At 39.0% G+C, this 23,387-nt stretch overlaps 1 protein-coding gene across 7 annotated transcripts in view; it reads right to left on the reverse strand.

Moving 5' to 3' along the window:
- The window catches only part of EYA1 (EYA transcriptional coactivator and phosphatase 1), a 170,117-nt gene that overhangs the window by 85,035 nt on the left and 61,695 nt on the right, over positions 1-23,387 (reverse strand). For 3 of the 7 annotated variants that reach the window (XM_068395938.1, XM_068395936.1, XM_068395940.1), the window contains exons 2-4: positions 4,972-5,021; positions 3,424-3,551; positions 1,551-1,613 (exon numbers count right to left, since the gene is read on the reverse strand). In XM_068395938.1, coding sequence (XP_068252039.1) covers positions 1,551-1,613; positions 3,424-3,551; positions 4,972-5,021 — 241 coding nt within the window. Of the gene's footprint in view, positions 1-1,550; positions 1,614-3,423; positions 3,552-4,971; positions 5,022-5,421; positions 5,488-10,529; positions 10,557-23,387 lie in introns of those variants that run through there. The other 4 variants (XM_068395941.1, XM_068395939.1, XM_068395943.1 and 1 more) reach the window with 3 other exon arrangements.

Here is a 23,387-nt window from a genome sequence, read left to right on the forward strand (position 1 = left end):
TCTGCATTTGTTCCTGGGAAATTTCTGACTGGTCAAGGTCTATAATTTCCTTGTTACTTCCCCATCACTGGTTTGAAGACCATGCTCCCTGGCCTGGAGAAGAGGAAGAAAAAAACCAAACACCAGCAAAGTAGCTACTTCTTATTAGCTATGATTTTTTTTTTTAATCAAGATGTTAAGGAAATGCTACTTTTCCCCTCACCACACATACATCCAGAGCTATGAAGACTGTCTCATTATCTTAAAGGATAGTGTTTGTTCTACAGAAATCACTATGCACTAAAAGAATCCTGTAGAGGAATTGCTGAGACAAGAAGTAGCTAATCTGACTTGTTTAAAAACGTTTAGATAGAAAGAAATAAATAGCAGTCACCCAATACTCCTGGATTTCTTCAGCTGCAGTCCTCAGCCAGCACTACCTGGTCAGTTCTGCACTACAGTAATTTTGCCCTACCAAAGTGAAATTAAGCACACAAAGAGTTATTATATAAGACCTGCATGCTGAGATTAAACTCAGACTCAATCACACAACTAAATCCCCATTCAGTGCTTTGAAAATTTACCACTAAGTGTGAAGCTAAAAATATTAGCTAATAACAGTGAGCTATCTTTAAACCACATCCTCTTGTAGAACAACATTAATAAGAGACAAATCTGAAAATGTGCCTTAGAGGAATTAATGAACTTTTTTTTGAAACAGGGCCATTTCACTTTGGGACAGGGTTTTTTTTTCCTTCTTTTTTTTTTTCCTCCCCCTCATCTAGTGAACATATCCTGCACTTCGGGGTATGGAAACCTGCTGAAATCACACCCATAGTTAAATCAAATTTAACATATCTTTACAAGATATTTATAGCATGCAAATACCTAGAGGCCCTGTTTCTCATTCACATGAAGGTCCCTTATGCCAGAAAAGGAGGGCTCTTTCATGTTCATGAGAATGAGTGTGTAGTAGATTAGAAGCTGGTTTCACATATTATATTTAACATGTGAAGGTTCAGCAACCCACATCTCCTCGTGCAACAAGCAAGCAAACCACACTGCAGCATTTTCAGAAAGGTGTTTGGCAAGCCCTTACGACTGCATCTTTACAATCTGCCACTTGTGTCTCAGCAGGATTCTGCTTCAAGAATCTCAGAAAAAATAATTTTACTTCACCCTTCATTAAAAAAAATAAGAAACCCTTGCTTCATTCACTCCATTTTTTCTTAAGTCTGTTTAGCAGCTCAAGGAACCCAAACCAAACAGTTTCTCAAGATAAAACAGATTAACAGTAAAAATTCCACCTTCAGATTCTCAGGTATCTGCTTTGCTCACAAATTTTGTCTCTTAGCCCACATCTAATTCAGAAATAAATTATTCCATTATGTTTCTTTCACAAAATTTTCCTTATTTGTCACTTAAGAGCAATCAGAGACAGGAATTTTCAATTTAGAAAGTTTAGACCAGAATTGCCAAGCACAAGCTATTTCTCTGGACACTTTCTGGACAACATTTGACAACGCATGCTGAGTGCCCACGTCTGCTGCGCCCACCGCAGCCACCCAAACCTGCGGGGCTCTGTGTGCTAGGGCTTAGCAACCAGTCTGCAGTGCTGAGGAGGGTCATGTCACCTGAGGGAAAATTGCAAACAAAAGAAAATCGTTTGGCTTCATCTCAGAAGGTAAACATGTATTGCAAGTTAGAGCTTTCTGGGTAGAATTCACCCCAAATTAATAAGCCTGAACTTTAAAATTCTAGTGTCAGATAAATTAGTACTGTGGTTTAATTTACTTTCTTCAATAAACTCCGATACCTACCTAGAAGTTGGGATATTATTTCCAAAATTATTTGCTACCTGAGGTCGGTGCATGAATAGATACAATACATAGCTCGTTTCCTGACAAAGTAATATTAAGCATCCCATTTTTCCGAATGTATGCCTTCACACAACAACTACTTAGAACAAAAAGTCAAGCCAGATGGTGAGTATCTTTCAGCATTTCAAGGAACGCTCCCTATTTTTGTGCTACTAACGAACCTTCAAGTTACACAGAAGGTACAAAAACTGGTGAAGTTTACAGCAAAGGCTTTCGTGAGCTAGAGGAATTTTAATTGGAAAGGGTCGAGCAATTTTATCCTGCACCAAAACTAGTATATACCTGATAATATGATATAAAAATATAATAATATATTTGGGTATTTAAAAGTAAGAAGACTCATCTGTGGACTTGAAATATTTTTCTGCTTAAACTACATTAACACATTAAGCACCTTATTTATTCTTTAAAAAGCTACTCTTCTTTTTTTCGAATGGCTTAAAATTTGATTGCAGCAATACTTTTAAAGCAATAGCAGAAAGTAAATTATACACAACTCTGGCACAAATGCCTGTTAATCTGATAACCCACCAACCCTCCCCACTACAGAGGACTCCAATTAGAATGAATAACAGAGATGTTTGGGGAATTGAGGGGGGACGACATCTGTTTGATTGACATGTGCCTTTCCTGGAAGAATGCAATGCATGTCCGTAATCCTAAACAGCCTGACAGCACTAATATGACTCAGTTCTTAGGAAAAAAAGGTACATCTTTGCTACAACAGTTGTTTAACTATACATTTATATTGAACAGAAATATTGATGCTGCGTGACTCTTCTAGTAATGCATTAAACTCTCTGTTCACATAGGTAGCCAAATGGCATGTACAATCTTTCCTACTATTGCCATAGGAATGTTATAGGAAAGAGTATTTTTTGCTGCTTATTATGTAAACCCTTCTGTGTTTCATTATATGTATTATATATGTATTATATTACTGGTAAAGCTGTTAGGTTGTTCTGCTGTTAGGATTTTACTGAGAGCAAACATAACTTATCAACTGCCCTGACTGCTTCTTGAAAAATAGGTATCAGTTTACCCCATTGAATTACTACACCTGTTTGAATTTTGGCCACTCCATCAGAGCAGCAAGCTAGCCCGAGGAAATTTCAACACCCAGTTTTATTAGCCTACTTGAGAAAACTTCCATAGCCTGAGGAGCTTGCAAAAAGTGAGAACATAATGAAATACCAAAATAGTGAAAAAGACTGAAAGATTGCATTTTGTAGCACGACAATTATAAACACCTCCTTTTTTTTTCTCATCACTAAACTACCTTTTCAGGTTTTTTGGATTTTTTTTTCAAGCTCTGCACATGCTACCTGCTCAGTCCATTCAAACTCCATGAAAGGACCACAAACCTGGAATTAAAGCTATTGCTGAAACTTGCTAATAGTAACTGCTGATAAACTCTGAACATCGGCTCTACACACTGTATTACTTAAACACGGAACACCTAAAACAGTGAAACATTTTCTCTATACAGCTTACTGACTGCAAGAACACCAACGCAACAAGGAGAAAAAACAAACTATGAAGCACTAAAAAAATGGTGGCTCACCTTCTGTGCCATTGGGTGTCATGGAGTTATTATTTATATGGGAGTTATCAAGTTTTGGACCACTGGGGGATTCACTACTACCACTTAGTCGGCTATGTGGGCTGGCTAGATCCTGCATTTCCATAGACCTGAAAACAAGATGCAACTAGTTTTAGTGACATATTCAACGTGGATTTTAGAGGAATTACTTATATGAGATGCAGACTGCTATTAATCAACATCCCGAAAACACTTAGTAAAAAATGAACAGCTTCTCCCAACTTGATCTTTTCTTGTGCTAAATGGATTTTGTAGCACCACGCACATGATTGACTAGCTATTGTAATTATTTTTGCAGCCTCTAACAAGAGTAAAATTTAGATACAAAGTACTGTACTGTAAACATCCATGTCACCTTGTATTTTTAAGATAAGTACAAAGACGGAATCACCAATATACAAAGACATATATTCTCTTAACAACAAATTAACACTCTGCTTTTTCAAGATTTACCACTCAGTGGCAATATAATGAGCTTCCAAATCAAATAAAACACTTGAAGCAATTATGGAAACCTATCATCTACTGACAAGGAATGAGATATTCCTGACATACGTGTTTACTCTGGCAAACTACTTAATTGTTCCTCTATTTCTGTTGAAACAAATGCAGCATTAAAACATTATTATGTCTGCTCACTTGTTTGCTTTGTGGATTACATAAAGCATGCCCAACTGAAAAGGGATATGAGCAACATACAGTGAATCCATATAGGCGTTAGTATGCCTTAGCACTCTGCCCTATCTCAGCAGCTGTCACTTAGTCAAAATAAGAAGAGAGCGATTCTGACTCAAAGCAAAAATTAAACGTTTATACAGCCCACAAGCAGTTGAATATTTCCGATTTGCGTTTTTAATAGCCTTATATATAAAAAGGCCAACAGCCATCACCACCGTGACATATCCCTTGGCTGATGTTGGGGAAGCTTATGATTGAAGTGCCCCATCCTTCTGTTTCTTTATACCTAAAACTTTTCATAACATTATTTGATGTACTCAGTCTAAGTAATTGCCCCCGGTAGACATTTCATAGGTTACTGTGCCTCCAAGGCACCTGAACCAGTAATTTTTCTCTTTAAAAGAAATGCTTAGCCTCTTTTAAAGACTATTAAAAATATATTAAAAATTCCTCCCACAGTAATGTTATAAACAACCTTAAGCGTGTCATTTCAGCTATGAAGTTTTCACATTTGAACTGAGATTTTATCACAAGTTCTAAACACAATTCCTTCATTTTGTCTTTCATTACCTAAACCAATCTACACATAAAAAAAGGATGATATCTCAATGATTTTGAAAAGCCAGTATCTAATATAAAATCAAATAATTTAGGGAAAAAGTATATGTGCTTGTGGGTTACAGACTTGGCTGCATGCACGTAAAAGTGACGCTCCGGCACTTATTCAACTGCTTAATGCAGAAAACAAAAATAAATATTTACTTATCACATGAAGTTAAAAAATAAACAAAAGACTTGAAGAAAAATTGCAATTTTCCATCAAATCCTTACCTGCAGCTTGAGGAAACAGCAACATCTGAACTGGTTTGGGACTTCTGCACCTGTAAACCAGGGAAAGAAACAGAAGCCTCTATCACTCTGCTTTACTACGAGGCCTTAATTTAAAGAAAGGATATCACCACGGATGACAATTCTGTCCTTTAAACCCAAAAGGAGAGGAGGAGGGTGCGGTGCCCGTGAAAGGCATATTGTCTTTAAATTGAAGGCTCAACTGTTGTTTCCTCAGCAGGTCTCTCTCCCTCCTCCCTGCGCCAGGGGACGGCGGCCAAGTGACGGGATAGTGATTCATCAGGGGCCCGTGACAGCTGCAGAGGGGCTCACTCCTCCCACGGCACGGCACGGCCGAGCACCCCCGCGAAGGTAACCCCACCGCACCGCCCCGCCAAGGGCAGCGGGAGCTGCTCCGGCCCCGAGCCCCCCAGCATCCTCCACCCCTCTCACCCCTTGTTATCACTGGACGGGTTCTCTCTCCCTCATGACCCCTTAACTCTTGACAGCTTCTTGCCCTCATCACGTTGGCTTTCCTCTTTCTCCACTCTTCACCATCCTTCCTCCTCGCCTGGGCAGCGGGGAACCCGCAAGTCAGCTCACCCCAAAGGCGAGGGGCGAAGCAAGCCGGAGGGGCTGACACTATTTTTTTTTGCGGCGGGGGGGGGGGGGGCGGGCAAGAGGCAGGTCTACCTAGGGTAAAGATCTTCAATATATGACCAACAGTATTACCCAACCATCTCCAAATGAGCCCATCTCCAACCAGGGCGAATTAAAATAAAAACCCCACATGTTATTGCACAAGGTCTTACTCGTAAAAATTCCTGTCGCTAATGAGGTTTCTGATAAAATGACTTAAAAGAACACTTCTGGCTAAATAAATAGGAGGAAGCTGTAGCATTTACCTCTGAGGTCAGTCATCAAGAAAAAGAATCTGGTTCCACTGGGAAGCCCAGCAATTATTTTCCAGTTTAATAAACCGACTCCTTTTACAACTCAGGTGAGTAATAGATTTTCATATTCTATTAGAAAAACCCTGTTGCTCTGCTAACAGACTCTTCTCTGTAGCCAGTAACAATTGTCAGCAGGTGATAAAATTCAGGTGGAGATACGCTGTTAGACACTGTTAGCTTAAAAACACACAAAAGCTTCTCTGAGCAAGGTATATATCCTCTTAAACTCTGCATTGAGAATCCTTCATGTGCGTTTCCATTCAACCTGAACCGACATCTCTTAAATGATCACAGAGCAAAGACAAGAGAGATGAGGCATTTTAAGTGCCATAAAAATCATCCAAGCAAATCCTACTTATGCATCTGTAGGGGTTTTTTTTGTTATTTTTAATCACAGACAGAATTACTACTAGCAAGAATAAACAACTGCTAGGGGCAGCCAGGCAATGCAGAACATTACAAATGATGTCAAGAAGCATGCAATGATGCACGCTGAAAAACATCAATCTTTTTATAACTGGATACTTAAAGTACTGCATAATGTGCTTTTCAATACATCGTCGCACGCCAAATCAAACTAGATGAGCAGATACATTCAAAACCATGCATTTTGTTTTAATTTTTTTTTTCAGTTCTTTACCCCAGAAACTGCAACAGAGTGCCTTAGGATATGTTTCTGCTGTTACTTCTAAACACCTGGAAAAAATTATAGGTGAGAACTAAGTTTGCTTACAGAGCTATCTTCACTCTCTCTTGCACAGGATCCTTTAAAACATATTTTTCTTTTATAATAGAAAAAACTTCCTTTTTCAAATAGATGCTTTAATTAACTGATATTTTCCAAAGTGCCCTACAGTATTATTCATACTTCACTAAACTCTAAAATACAATTAATCCTCACTATTTTATTTACCCAAATTAAAAAAATAATAACTTCCGTACACTTACAAATATATACATATATGTGCACGTGTATGTACAGTGAGAGATTTCATTTAAGAATTCATGGGAGAGGAAAAAAAAAAAATCCAGCTCATTCACAGTGAATTAAATGTATACCTTATATGTCCTCTAACACTCTATGATTTGCGAAAGTTCATATCCACGATCTTCATTTTCATTAGACATACTTTAGATATATTCCTTTGTGTCTCAAGGATTATTTAAACCATGTGTTGCACGTTACCATATTTAAAAATGACTCTTTAATCAAAATAACTTTAAAACAACTAATCCTCACTTAGGCTGGTCAGCTGAATCCACTGACTGGTCCAGGAAAAATAAATCTACTCTCAAGAATGCGAATGCAGACAACAATTAGACACAGATGTGAGTGAAATTAGTTACAGTTTACAAAATGCTACACTTCACATGCTTTCAGTTTTTTATGTGTAGTACAAAATTACACCATAGTAAGGAACCACACTTATGACGACCAGTTCATAGAATAAAAACATTTCTGGGTGGCATGTGCTTGCTCTCATACATTCTCCCATTTTGCCAACAGATTTCTGGATAATTGAAGTTCTGCAGCATAACTCACATATCAAACAAAAAGTGGAAAAAAAAATGCAACTGCCTTACCCAGCCAGCCAAAGGGGCACATTTAAAAAAAAAAAATCAAAGAGAAAAAAGGAGCTGTCACTCACCCTTCATACTCTGCGCTGCGCTTAAAAATAAAAATGCCTCATAAGCTAAACAATATACACATTCTCCTTAATACCTCAAATATATTACTGTGTATAATTTGATTGTTGTAAATAATGCTCACATCTTTCTCTTCAATACAGACTGCAGATCTGGGCACTATATAGCACATGGCAAGAAAAAAAGGACAATGATAGCAAAGCTACGTAAAATTCATCCATTTAAGAATCTTAAATCAGTAACATCAAATTCTGATTAGTTAATGAGGTCTTTTAAGTTTGCCTTTTTTCTAATTAAATTTATAATTCTTCACAGATGTAGGTTTTGTTGATGTTCAATTTGTCTCTCTCATTTTGTTAAACCTCACATAGTACTCCACCAATCCATTGAATAGCCACATTAAATCTGTTAATACCATGCTCTTCAACCCCAGAAATTATTTCCAGAAGGCAAACCTGCTTTGAGAGATCATCATACAAGACTTAAGGTACACATTTTATCACATTTTCCCTACCACAGAGCTCAGGATGCAGAGGAAAATTCATGACTTTTGCACTGTTTATTATACTTTGCTAAATTACAAATCAAAAGCATCTGACAGAAGATCATGTATGAAGCCAAAAAGTTAATAATGTTCTGTGAAAAGTAAACTGTAAATGGGAAGGGATTCTAAATTTCAGCAGCACAGAGGAAATAAAATGGAGGTACTTGTCTAAATTACAGGTTTTCCACAGTATTTTTGCTTGCTAGGAGCAATTTTTTTCTAAAATGGCTATAATTTAAAACATTTTTCCAGCTGAAATTTTCTAAGTGAAAATAAGAAGTTAACCCAGAACACTATAGTCAGCACACACGCTTTTTCTTAAAACATAGTTCTACTTTACAGAAGCAAATTTCAAATACAATGGCAGTTTTCAAATCAGAGTGTTCCTCCTTAGGAAAAAAAAAAAAAATCTGTCATTTTTAGCAAGGGCGGGGAGGGAGGGAGAGAAGAGGACTTTTCCCCCAACAGCACTCTCTGCCTTCTTAGAGGCACTATGCAATCAGTACCTACAGACATAACAGCTTCAACAGCCAAAATGTTACAAACCTAAAATGCAAATGGGCTACAAAAAGGCACCTTGCTGGCAACATGAAACTTGGTAATACTTTCACTCTTCCAAGAAGCATATTGCTGGGCTCTAAGTGAAGAGGTAGGGCTTTTTCACTAGATACATCAAAGACAAATTGCACTTATTAAAGCAGAAGGAGGTAATTACAGTTATTTTACTTTTAATTACTAGTTTAAATTCTTCTAAAAGTGCTCTCCTGCATGCTCATTTCATACGCTTATGAATGAAACGTTTTGAAACCCCAACACTTTCTTCCCTTTAAGAAAGAAGCACTACAATGTGACAATGCCCCTATTATGACCAACCGTTTAAGAATGTCCTTATGCTTTTCCAAGGTTTTTTTGGCTCCCGAAAAATATTTCATACTTGTTGCAATTCAAACAAAATGATTACTCATTCTTTTTTCTCCCCTCTCCAAAGGCAAAGCATGACTCAAGCTGTCTGTCACCACGCAGCACTGCAGAGAGGGGATGGCTGCTCATTTCCAGACCCTACCAGGCCTTGGGAAAACTCCGACAGCAATGAGGTGCTTGGCTATATACTGCGTGTCATGGGTTCATGAGCAACAGGTAAACCACTGTGTGCATAAGTGTTCATATATGTGAAAGTATATAATGTGTATACGCACACACATATATAGATTTACCGATACGTATACACGTTATTTATTTATTTATTTTACACGCCAGCAGTCTCTGTTCCAGCAGATGCTTTGCGAACCGTCTCAGGATGGGATGGAAAAGAACAGATTCTTTATAGGTGGTATCTAATGTTAAAAACTTCCAATGAGACACTATGCCCCCTTCTTATCCCAAATTTCTCTCTGTGATTATTTTCACATTTAAACCAACTACATGAAATATACTACCCTGTTTTTTTTTTTTCTGAAAGCTTTTCTCTCTTCTGCTTGTCTCGTTTTTAAATGTTTACTTGCCCAAAAAAAACCCACCAAAACCCAACCACCTTCTAAGAAACACTTTTAAATGCACTAACACCTTTACTTTTCCAGAATAAACCCTTCCCTGCAAAGGGCAGTCCTTCCTCTGGTTGGTGTTTGTCAGAAACACTGAGAGAAATACGTACTTGGGAATATTTTGTGGGTCTCGGTTGCTCAAAAGCAAGATGTAAATTTAATGAGACTTCAAAATGTCTTTAACTTCCTCGTTCTAAGATCATCGTTCTAAATAAGCCATCTAAAATGTCAATAAACGTCAAATATTTCAGTTGTGTAGATGTTTACTCTGTCATCTGGAAAAGTTCTCCTGTGGGGATCTGCGTGTTTTCCTTGGTGTTTGGAGAATTTAAACATATTAAGCAAAAGGATTTCCTGCTTCAGAAAGCGCTGTCAAAATCTCTGTCGCGTTCTTCCTTCCAATTTTTGTATCATTTTTCTCACGCTCTCCTGTCTCTTTCACAAAGGTCTAGGGGTTTCCTATATTACGTGCCTATTCCCCCCCCATGTAACATCTCCCCATCACGTTACTCCTATCTGCCGAACCATTAGCGCTCTAGGAAACCAAACAGGAGAATCCCCAAACCTGGCTGATCGCGATAAACAGAACCGCCTCACATCTGCTTTGTGGGAAGCCTACAAACCCCAGCCTGAAACACGGCCAAAATTAACTGCTGCACCCAGTGATTTATAATTGAGCGTCGCTCCTCGCCGGGACGGCAGAAAGTACCCCGCGACCCCGCGCACGGTTAATCCCCGCCGCGGCACAACTCCGCGCTGCTATCGCCGTCCCCCTCTTTTCGCTGCTCTTTTCCTGCCCCTCCGCTGCTCCCGCTGCCCCGCGCTGCCCGCCTCGCCGCCGCCAGCCGCTGTCCGCGCCGCCCGCCTCGTACTCACGGTACCGGGGCGCGCACTCTCCGCGGCGCGCAGCCTCCGCGCCCGCGGGCTCAGAGCGCGGCAGCGGCGGGGCCTCCCATGGCACAGCAGGGCGGGCGCGCCCCGGGGCAGAGGGGCGCGGGCCGGGGCCGGGGCCGGGGCCGGGGCCGGAGCGGGGCGGCGGCGGGCAGACAAAGCCGCGGCGGAGGCTGCCTCCAGCCCCGCCGCCCGTCTGCTCAGCCTCGTGGGTCTGCCCCGGCAGCGCCTGGGGGCACGCCGCCGCTCCCGCGCCCTCTCGCCTCCTCACTCCCCTTTTTCTTCCTTTTTTTTTTTTTTTTCCCTTTCCTTTGGGTTTTGTTTTTGTTTTTGTAACGCAAACCGCAGCTATCCTCTTGTCCCAACCTTATTGGTTTAAAACCAACAACTGCAATGAGGCTTGCGCCGTCTGAAGTCAACCTTCCCACTTGGGCGAAACGCAGCCGGGGCTGCCGTGCTCCGCTGGCGTCCGGCTGCGCGGAACCGTCGCGGAACCGTCGCGGAACCGCCGCGGAACCGGCGCGGGGGCTGCGCGCCCCTGGCCGACGGCCGCCCGGCCACCCCCTCCGCTCCCAGCCCGCACGCCAGAACCCCTTTTTTGCACCTTCTTCAGCCTCACCCCAGAACAACTAATGAATCCCTCTGGTCCGTCCTCCTTTAAAAAGTTTAGTTGTGTGTGGATGCGTCCCCTCTAGTAAGCTGGGTTTAAACAAAAGCCGTACTAATAGGATAACTGGAATTAAACCAACATTATATCAATGAGAGAAGCTAAATAAGGATACTCACAGAGGCTCTTAAGCATACAACCAGCACGCACGTCCAGACATGCCGTTTTGATTGGATATGTAACAGATTTGTTCTCAAATATCTGAGATTCTTGCAACCTTGTAAAGAAAGGGTCTGCTAAAACTATTTAAGCCAGCCTCCTCCAATTTAAAGGTATTTATTAAATAAAGTATCTGGAACTTTTAAAATGGTTTAAACCATGCAGATACGTGAAATATCTGTACCCCTAACAGCAATTGTAAATACAGTCAAATTTGTATTTTAAATTATTACTACTCACCTACTAAAGTTTTAAAATTTAAAGCTGCGTAAAGGCCCTTTCCATAGACCTTACAATTATTTCAAAAGAAGAGAGAGACGGTTGCATAGAGTGAAATTTGTGCATTAAGTAACAGTAACTCTTTAAAGCTTAGCTTTTACCAATCAATGAGTAATTAAGTAATTTCATTAGTAAGCCATTAAACTGAAATGGGTTTAGGATACATTTCTATTACAGCACTTTTAGTTTCTCATAGTTCAAAAAAACTCTTTTAAAAATATATAAATTATGTTAAAAAAACCCATTATAACGTACACAACAACTAAATTTGACCAGGGTTCTCCGGAACACTTCCACTTTATAGACAGTATCTTTCAATTCATGTAACACTTATTTTTCTACACTTTTTCAGCACACGTAATCCAAATATGAGGAAAACAGCGTAATGATTTGCAGTACCAAAAAAAGAAGTCTTAATACTATTCCAGGTCTACAGTACTAAATAAAAAAATAACTTCATACTGTATAAACAGATTGAAACAGAACTTTTTTTTTCTTTACAAAAATCTGTGGTTATTCACTGCTAATATATCCTTACCTTCAATTAACTAATCTGTGAATGAAAGCAATACTTCTAGAGCAGAAATGTCTTCTGGCTACTACATCCCAGTAAGCGAGACATTATTTTGTAGCAAGTACATTGGGAATAGTTCGGGAAAGCAGATCGGTTTGCAAAGCTACAAGTCAACCTCGAGCTTGAAAAGGCACCTAGGATTTCATTTTGTTTAGCGGAGAAAAGGGATCTCGGGACAGTCACACACCATATATGGGAACCCAGGTCAAAATAAGCAGCTTTCGATTGGGCCCGTCTGAGCAGCCAGCACAAACACAATCCCTTTACTTCTTTAGAGTCACAAACCAAATCTCGCGCCAAGAAAACTATTTATGATGTTCTATATTAAACTGTGAAAGAAATACAAATTTCTTCTTAGGGAGACATGCAGTTTTGTCAGGTAAAAGTAACCAAAATCCTGAAATACAAGGCTATGCAAGCATTCTGAACTATTTGCTTTTCGGAACAGCCACGATCCTCCGGAAAATGCTTACCACTGAAGTCTTTACCAGTGTTAGCAAGATCATTTTTAAAAAACCCTACCCAATCCTATATAGACACATGTCTTGCTTCACTTTCTCTAGGAGCTCCATCTATTATATGAAAAAGATCAGGCACATACTTTCAGGAAAAAACCTCAAAAAATATCATATTGTTGTTGTGAGCTACCACCTGACACTGGAAAATATAACTCAAAACCCTTTCTCAAAAATAGTGATACTTAAATGATGCTATGAAAATCAAACAATGATTAAAAAACATATGACTGCAGCTTCCAGTGATGCATGTGAATTTTTGCATAAATCTATTTCATTCCATAGTTGAAAAAAACAAATAGCACAAATATATGAATAAATTTTACTGTTTTAAATGTAAAGCTTACTGAAACAGGTTTACTGTTTTGTTAGTTTGTAGTCCCTAATGGGAGTTTTGTCTAAGTAATAACTTTAGGAGTGTGCCCAGTCTCTGTATTTAATTAAACTAAAACAGATTCCCCCCCCCCACACAGGAGCTTGATGACGTGATGATAAACATGGGATAAATTACACAGAGGCTAAAATGATCAGAAAAAGGGTGTTGACGATGCATTGCAAGCAAAGAATCGGCTTTGAATTTTTAATCTCTTCTGTAGTATGGCATGTAGGCAGTATGGGAACTGAAGCTATATAAATGATCTAGATGGGGGATATAAGATAAAGTAGGGTCCTCTGTGTTTATACAGCCATTAAGCAGTGCCTTAAAGTTCTTTATCTGATGTCTGAAGATTGGACTTCAGATTAGTATGTATCATTACCCCACGGTATGGTCTAACCTATGAACTTATCCTACAGCTGATACCATGAACCAGATCCTCATTTGGTTTAAGTGAGTGCAATTTTTTTATTTCAATAGCTAATCTAATTATGCCAGCTGAGCACCGCACCTATTTGAAACCTATTTGAAAGAGGTTTATTCACTTGGCTTTTTGGTTTTGTTCTTCCAACTAACTGCATACCAAATCACTGCAGGCTGGGTTGTTGATCGCTGGCACCCAGCATAAATTTTAAACCACAATTGAACTAACACTGGGTTTGGAACAGAGATTTCAGTGGGATTTGTGTATGTTTACCTTATGCCTGAATTTGCCCTGATTCTGCATTCCTGCTGATGCAGCTGGCATCTCAAGAGTCACAAGAAGTAGAGGACCAGGCCTATCACATAATATCAAATGCACAACAAGCTACTGGGTATGTTTTTACAACTGTAACTCATGCAATACGGTTTTAACTCTATATGCAGTGTCACACACTTGTTTTAGCACAAGCAGGTCCATCCCGAACACAGTATCTACTGGGTGCTTAGGTGCCACAATTACAGATGTGCTGATAATTAAGAAAAATTAGACATAAGATGGATATGGAAAAGCGGGATGTTTGCACGTTTGTCTCTAGGAAATGCTACTGAAATATTTAACATCAGAAATAGGCCTAGGAAGACCACACTTCACTAAAGCAAAAGATGCATCCCATCGCTCCCGAAAGCCGCCGCCTGGCTCTTCCCACAACAACTGCAATGCAACGTCAGAGCCCTCTGAAGCAGGCAATATCCCTCCGATGTCTCCATACAAGTTTTATCTTACACATAGCAGCTGTTGCCTAGAGACGTCCCTGGCTGGAGCAGAAGTTTGCAGTGTTTGACGGGAGCCCTTATTGTCTCATGCTACTCATGTGAGCAAAAGTAGAAAGACCTTGGTAAATACAAACAAAAAAAAGTGACAGAAATCAACCATTTTAACTGTTCTGTCCAAAAACTATCAGTGTGATCGAGAAGGGCAATTTCATTACATTCTCTCAAGATACACCAGCTAAAATTAATAATGAATTAAGGTCTATGTGTAACATGCTGTAAGAAAAGGTGCATGCTGCTAACCATTGTCCTCAGCCAAAATGTGTAGGAACTGCTGGCCCCAATGACATCTTTGCTAGTTTGCGTGCAGTTGTACTTGTTTTTAATCAGTAACTTCAGTATGAAGTACAGGATTGTTTTGTACAAGTTAAAATAGGACATAGTAGTCTTTATTAATCTTAAGTAGAAACTGCTTTAGCTTTTTGAATGAATGCATGACTTTATATGATTCTGAAATAGTTCTTGGCAACTATGAGATAAATGAATGCAGATATTTTCCGCGGAAGCAGCGGTCAGAGTCTAGTTTAATAGCAAACACCTTAGCGTTTCTCCATATTTCACTTTCCAAAATCAAGGTATGCATGTTTTTTCAGTAGATTCGTTGCATCTTAAAAGCATTATGTAACAGGGGAAAAAAATCTATAGTGCATATATATATTTTTATAGACCCAAACAGTGTAAACTATAAATATGCTCAGTACTCTTAACTGCAAAATAAATAAGTAGTTTGGCAGAGTGAAGGGAAGGTTTCCTACATGAAGGTAATTTTTAAATATATCTAATACTTTCATCTCTCTTTTGGTACTTTGTAACACCCAACTGAAAACTTCCTACATCACTTTTCCCTTCTAGAAATCTCATGAAGGTAATTACACTTATGATCGCCACACAATAATACTGGTAAATTTTGGTCTCCAGATCATCTGAAGTAGATGCTCTACCCAAAAGTGATGGCACTGTTTTTCCCTAAAGACCGAGCCATCAGGTCTGTGTCACTGTGAAGGCAGAGCTCTGAGATCTACTCCTGACTGAAGAGTAATGTTGTAGCTTTTTTTTTTTTGTAGTTTTACAGGGGGATTTTTAATACTGTCTATGGTACCTAAGAATCAGTGAAAATGTCACTTTTTTTTGCACAAGAACCTCAGCTCAAAAAATACAAAACCATGTTAGTAACTGTTTATAAAAGTAGTCCCGCTGAAGGCAACATAATTGTCTTTGAACAAAGTGATTTGGAGAATTAGCTGTTTCCAAGATAGGGGGTGAAATGAAAGGAGTAAATTGCAACCTGTGAGCATCCTTGAGAAAGAGCTCATTTTTCTAATTTACTTTCAAGCTTTTACTCCAGCTCAGCATGGAAACATAACTGCCCAAAAAATTGAAGATAATCATCCTTCACTGTGATATGTGAATAATAATTTGCTTACAAGAATGAGCAAGTCAAATCAAATGCACCAGTGATGATGAGGAGAAGCTTGCTAGCACTCTAATGGGCGATAAAAGCTATACTCGGTATTTCCTCAGAAGACTTAAGTTGCATAAAGAACGCAGTACAAATGAGAGATAACCAGTGAGCTGACAAAATAATCAAGTCCTGTTGTTCTATAAAGACTATAAAACACATCATTTCACACACATGCCGTTTGTCCATAGTTCGTCCTCCCACAATTACTTAAGCCTTCCTCATCTTTCATTTAGTGCTACTAGAAAAAAGTTAGAATTTACAAACCATTGCAAATTTTTTTCACAGCAACAACCTACATTTTTGCCAGTAATATAAATACAGCGCACTGTATAACATGAGTCAGCTCAGTAACACTAGACTGTCTTTTCTCCAACTATTTTCCATTAACATGTAAAAAACCAGTTTTGTCAGCACCTCCTATAAGGTGAAAAGGGATATGGAAAGTCTCTCTTTGTTTTTCAGTTCTGAATTAAAGTCGTACTCAGAATTCTTAATTCTGCAAGAAAAGTATGTTTGTTCATTAATCACAGAAACAATAGGTTTATTTGTTGAAAATTCCATTTTGTTATTATTTCCTAAATGTTTTCCGTATTTTTTTCCTGAAGCGTTATTCATGTCACTGTTCAACAGTAGATGGAGCAGTGGATCATTACTGTATTTTAGTTATTTGTGTCAATTATTGCATAATTTTTCAGCTGCTGACATGTAAGACCGGACAAGCAAATTTAAAAAATGATATAGAGAAAATAATTGTTAATTAAAGCATTTAGAATTATGAAGAAAATTGAAAGAACAGCAATCCAAGCTCACTTTGACAAATTATTAAGACAAGCCTGCATTTATGACTAATACAAGTGATTCACAAACACGCATTCAAATCACAAACCTTGCGTTAGTTGGATACAGTAAATATGTACATCCTTAACCTTGAAACATTCAGTCACACATATTTTTCTTACGACGATCAGGAAGGGTGAAGTATCTTCTAAAAGTGAAGTTCATAAGTATTCCACATTTTGGGCCTTGTAATGAAAAGGAAAAAGTGGAAGTCTAAGTTAAAATAATCATTACAAGGGCAATTTATTTTACACTCACATCAATTGCTTTTCCTGTAAAGTGTTTTTAAGAAATTTACCAGAATAAATTCTTTTGGACCTTATCGTAATTATACCATGACCCTCATTTGTTCAGCAAGGGTTAGATTCTCACCTAACTGTAACCATCTAAAATTAAGCATTTAGTTTAAGATGATCATCCCAACCCTCATCTTCAGTGGGGAGAGACAGACACATCCAGTCGATGTGTCTAGGGAGAACTCAGTTTTGAGTTTCCCCTCCCCATAGACATAGATGATGGGCTTAAGCTAGCTCTCAGGTTTTTATGGCTAAGGGTCCCCCAAGAATCCAGACTTTGTTGAACCCAACGGTATAATTTCCCTTAAAATCAGCTGGGTCTCAATAGTAATTATATTCACAGAAATTTTAATTGCTGCATGCTCTATTTTGAAACTTCATAATTACTCAAGAGTCAGACTGCCGATATTTGTTGTTACAAATCAAGGCCAGAGGAAAACTTCTCAGATGGCTTCAAAGTCCCAGTTCTCATCTCCAAGCCCGGCTCCCTCCCCCGCTTCCTTCCAGCAGCATTAACTTTTTCTCTGCAATCTCACAAATCGGAAAAAGAGTAACCTCTAAAGCTGTTTTAGACTGAAGGTCAGAATTCAAAGGATTGGTAACTTTATCCACAGAGCCTTGCAATCACATTGCTATTGGAAACACACCCAGAAGCACCAGCACTTGAGATGTTTTTATTAAGCAATGTCAATAGGTACGAAATTTGAAGGTTGGGTTGTTTGGGGTTTTTTTTCCATACTGTAAGGTTTATCAAGACTCATATTTGCAAGAGATCGAATTGCTTTCTGCCACCGAATTTTAGTTTAGTGTTCTCTGAGGTAAGGAAACTGGGCTCTGTGTTACATGCTAATGAAAACAGCAGCTTTGGTTTGTTTATCTAAATACTTAAAGAGAGGCACCTCTTGCAGCCAAAATGTAAACAAAGCTTAAACTCTTTTTACTGCTTGGATACTTCCAGGCTACTAATACGGATTTTTTTTTAATTAAGCGCATTATACAGATTTTCTACATGTATTTCCTGCTTGACAATCTACCTTTCCAAAGAAATATTTAATTCCTAAACCAATTATTCATAATTACACCTATATTTCCAGCCCAAGAGCATAAGATGACAGATCCCTTTCAAACTTAGGCTCAAGGTGAAAAAAAAAATCACAGAGGGCAGTCAGTACTTTTGTCCCTGCAAACCTGTCATTAATTCAGAGGGAAATAGGTTAAAATAAGGATTTCAAGAGGGTTTCACAAGAATTAAGAATAAGCAAAACTTGATTTTAGTACCTAAAAAAACAAATCATAGACCTTGCCCCTCCGTCTTGTACCACATTTGCATATGCAAAAGGCTGAAGCATTCATATCCAGCCGAGTGATTCACCTGATGACGTTCTGAAAATGTGTCTTTAAGGACGCCTTGTCTTTTATAACACAGGAATCTCTATGCACAACAACCTCCATTAATTAATGTTGCTAAACTAGACACAGACAAATGAAAACACACGTTGCACTGGATTCTGTTTTTTATGTCAAAAGACACAGCCTGGGTACTGCACACCGAGCACAGGCAGAATGCTTTTCATACAAGAAGAATGCAATAACATAAGGAGAAGAGGACACAAAGATACACACAACAGAACAAAACTGTATGAAGAACTCGAAACAAAGGTAGATGAACAGAGATAAACAGTTTTTAACTCTTATAATCTGATTTTTAAAAACTGTAATTTGGCAGCTATCAGCATAAGGAATGTGTTGAGTGCAACTCAAAAATGCTTATTTATCTTCGGTGCATCTGGTGCTACTTTCCTTGTATTCATAAGCAGGGTACCTTTGTGTATCTAGGCTGATTTTTTAATAGCTCTTCTGGAAAGCAGTAAATCCCAAATTAGAGACACCTAGGAAAATTTAGTAGATTTTGTAGCCTAAAAATGCACTATCTTGAAACATACTCCACCAATGTTCTCCACCACAGATGACTGCTTATTGAAATAAAGTCAAAATGATACTGCTTGAGACTGAATGCTTCAAGTGATGCCCTATGGTGCCTGGGACACAAACAAGGGCTCCATTGCCTTGGCTGAGGACACCGGCGGTGCTGTCACTTGCTCCACCAAGCCCCAACGTGCTGTGGCTGTACAGGAAAGCATCCTCGGCCCCCGCAGCCACTGATGAATTGCTTTCCCACCCCTCACTGCAAAGGAAAACAAGTGTCCAAAATGAATACTCCCCCTCCTGAACCTTAATCCATATCTAGAAAGGGGTTTGAATTCAGGAAGAGTCTCAGGAACTGCGTGGTGCCTACAGTTGAGAATGGGCAAATCCAAGGGATGGAGAGTGGTTGACCCTCAACTTGGTACAGCTCAGGCACCATAAGGCTCTCGTTCCTCTGTGAGACCCAAAAAAGCTGCCACAAACCAGCAATGATACCCCTACAATGCATTTCTCTTCCGTCCTGTCTCCCTCTCATAAAATCCTCATTATTTTTAGTTCTAATATTTTTTTTTACATAAGAAAACACTATTAATATTTTCACCTCCAAAATACTACAAAATATTGTGTATGCATCTCTAAAGCTTGAATTAAAATAGGATCAACTTCATGTTAAGTTTCTTTTTATGGAATTGGCCTCAGACACGTGGTATACAAAGCACAGCAGGAGCTTTATACCAATCTTTCTCGATTAGTTGATGGATTCCAGGATTTGCCTCCTATTTTTCTGGTCAGTAAGTAAATAATAGTAAATAGTTATTCAGTATGCATCATAAAGTAACAACTGGCACATCGACTATTTTTTACAGCAATCTAATATAAGGTTGCCTAAAATTGTTTTTACCATCTGATGAATGTGCAGGATGAAATACGTTTCAGCAGGTCCTATGTTATGAGGTTCCTGTCAGCCAGTGTTGGGGTCTGCTTCAGCCCAGGCCACCGTCCTGCAGTCCGATCCAAAGGTGGACTGTGGTACCCATTAACAGTCCTTCTGACCTCAAAAGGGCTGTGTACCAGTGTTGGAGTCTACCCTCACAGCCCAGGCTGCAGGACCCAGGTCTAGTTATCTCTTCATGTTCGGATGCACTGGAGTCCACCAAGAGACCAGTTTCTCAAAATTTGAATGGGTACCATACAATGACTTGAGGTGAATGGCAATGAAAAAATAGCTGAAAGTTAATATGCAGTAAAAATGCTTCCTACTAATTTAGTAAGAGAAGTGGACTTTAGAGACCCTGAATAAGAGGTCTGCTTTGAAGACTGCTGTTTACATTTGGTTTAGAAATTCGTGACTATGAATAAAAAAAGAATAAATCACAGTGATTTAAGAGATTGGTTTGAGAAACTGATCTGCTAAATCTTTACACTCACCTAAGCTTGCTTGTGACTTTGCAAGACATGTTTCTTTGTTTTAATAAAAATGCACTGCACAGCTTAAAGATACTTGCCAAATTTCCAACTTTAGCTCTGTTTAAGCACATACATGGCTTTTCTTTTGCTAGAAAGATCCATGTATAATACCAAGAAATCTTCCCTCAAATAGCTGAGAACTAATAGTAATGTGAACTATTATCAATCAAAAAGCAGTGATGTCATTTAACAGTCAACAAACGTGACAGTACATGTGCAGACATAAGTGGAGATGTGATAACCAAATAAATAATAAAAATAGTGATATCCAGACTTTATAAGATTTCCACTTATCAACATGCCGTAAGCACAGAGGTGTCATTTGCTCAAGGGAATAACTAATTCATTTAATATCTCCTTTAGCATAGGGGGTTGGACTAGATGATCTCCAGAGGTGCCTTCCAACCCTAACCATTCTGTGATTCAGTGAAAATGTGTTTCTTCCCTCCCATCCTAGAAGAACTAATAAGCCACAGCATCCTTCCTTGCCTAACATCAAATGCAATGATGCCCAAATTAACATCTCTGCATGGTGTATTCTGCTGAAAGAAGTAAATCCAGTAAATTTTGTTCACTTGAATGGATCTTGGATTAGCTCTATGATTTGAAAATCCCAAAGAATTTAGTCCTTACTCGGCTAGCTTTCTGAAATGTGCAAATGGATTCAGAAAATAAAATTAAAAAAAAAAAGAATTGTGAAACATCCTTTTATGAAAGCTTGACAGAAACAAGTATGCTTTGAAATGTTCAAACTGATGTTCAACCTTTAAAACTGATTTGTAACACCTGAGCCTTGATATTCCAGTCACAGATGGAATACCAAGTAAAAGTTAGCATCTTATTAATGACTGTTGGCTAACAGTTACAAATAAAAAATAATTTTTTTTTAAAAAAAAAATAAAATTTATGACAAGGTATTAATATTATGAGTAATTACACTGGATAATGATGAATTGGATCGACAAAGTGAAAGGAATTTTTTGTTTTTGTTTACCAGAAAAAAAACAAATACTCCCTAACTGCTCCCACCTCCATGAATTGGCCTTAGCTTTCAACCTAACTTACAATGCAACCCAAATAACTGTATTGGACATCATCTAAGAAAAATGAAGTAACTAATGATGTCAGTTAGGAACTGGTGCTTAAATTGTGCTACTGAGCATACTGAGTGCCATTTCTCCCCTTGCAGAGCTGAGCACTGTGCTTAGGCTACCGTTCTCTGCTGCCTAAGGCCTGCTGGGATTCAGAAAACATCACAGCATCCACATCTTAACGCAAATGCAATTTATTAGGGCCAGACACTGCATCTCTTGCAGCACAGCTTGGCTTGATGGTGAAAATAAAACTATTTTTTTAGGGAACACTCTCCCCTCCCCAAAAGAACTATTCCTAAAAAGAGTGTTTTCAAATTTTCCCATATTTTTTTTTTTAATATTTGGGCTGAAACAAATGAAAGCCTGACTTTGTGCAAGTCTAGAAAACATAAATACTGATTTACCATTTAAAATGTGTTTGGTTTCCTCACCTGCCTGCAATCACAACTCTGAACTCATTAGCTGAAATCTGCTAAATACATCCCAATCACCTTTTCAAAACTGCACCCTGAAAGACTGTTTCATTTCTTCAGTCTTGATCACCTTATCTGATTATTTCTCCATTTACATAATTTCTTGTTAGCTCCGGAAATTACTTTTCAGAAACTGTTTATCAGAGCAGCCAACGCGTTGTCCAACACGCCGGTGTCTCGCCTCTAACCACGTTAGAAATACTTTCCGAGGAGTCCTCCCACGCAGGGGTGATGGCCTTATTGAGTGTCAGAAGCTTATTCCCCTTCTCTTGACTTTGAAGATGAGAGACGGGAGAGGATGTATTTATCAGATCTCTTTTGTGTTCACTCTATCAGCTCTCTTGATCTGAACCACTGAAGGAGGAATCACAGATTTTCTGAATTATATTGGCAGCGGGGACAGTCCTGTGGCAGTACGAGCTGGCTGGTGTTTTTTCATAGCAGGTTCTGCTACCCAGCTGTTCACAAGCTGCTGTCAGCAGTTGAGGACGCCCACATTTACCTAGCACAATTTTCCAACCCTCTCTCAATTTACTCTTTGGTTAACCAATTTACAGAATTTGTCTTTCTTTACATAAGCTAGTTAAATGTGAGGGTGGTGAGACACTGGAACAGGTTGCCCAGAGAAGTTGTGGATGCCCCCTCCTGGCAGTGTTTAAGGCCAGGTTGGATAGGGCTTTGAGCAACCTGGTCTAGTGGAAAGGTGTCCCTGCCCATGGCAGAGGGGTTGGAACTAGATGATCTTTAAGGTCCCTTCCAACCCAAATCATTATATGATTCTATGATTCTATGACAAATTCTCCTTCTCCTGGGGAAGCACCACACATATTTCCCAGGGGTATCTATTCTCTTAGATTTTTCATAGGATAGAGAGGGTGCTTATATTTTGCTTGTGACACGTAAGGGATCGCTCTCTCCAATACTGATCAATTTGTTATATATTTCTCCTCACGCCTTTAACCATTCCTGCACTGGGTCTCGCTAGGAAGGGCGCGAGTGGCTCGGTCCTACTGGAGATGTGACTGTTTCCTTTTTCAGTCTGGGGCCCTGGGGAGGAATTTCACTGCTTCACAGCTTCAGGGGAGGAAGATGTTTGCATTAAGGCAGTGTTACACAGAGGGGAAGCACAACATTTCTTTTCTCTTGATCTTTGTTTGGTATCCAGTATTCAGTCCATAGGGCAGAGAAGTTAAGATAAACTGACAAAGACTATGACAGACTAATTGGTGATGGAATTATTTGGTGGAAGACTGCTGCTCGGTTTGACAAGACTTCAAAATGTAGAAACCCCTTGGCAGACACAGAAGCACAGAGAAAGCTGCAGAATATCTACTTTTCCTGACGTGTTTTTTAAAGGTTATATTGATTCAGAATTATTCTCATTTTGCAGGCATTGCCATTCTTTGACCTGCTGCATCCATCTTGGGAAAGCAAAGGTGGTACAGTAATACTAACAGCTGAAAT

Source organism: Nyctibius grandis, chromosome 3 (assembly GCF_013368605.1).
Source record: "Nyctibius grandis isolate bNycGra1 chromosome 3, bNycGra1.pri, whole genome shotgun sequence".
NCBI lineage: Eukaryota > Metazoa > Chordata > Aves > Nyctibiiformes > Nyctibiidae > Nyctibius > Nyctibius grandis.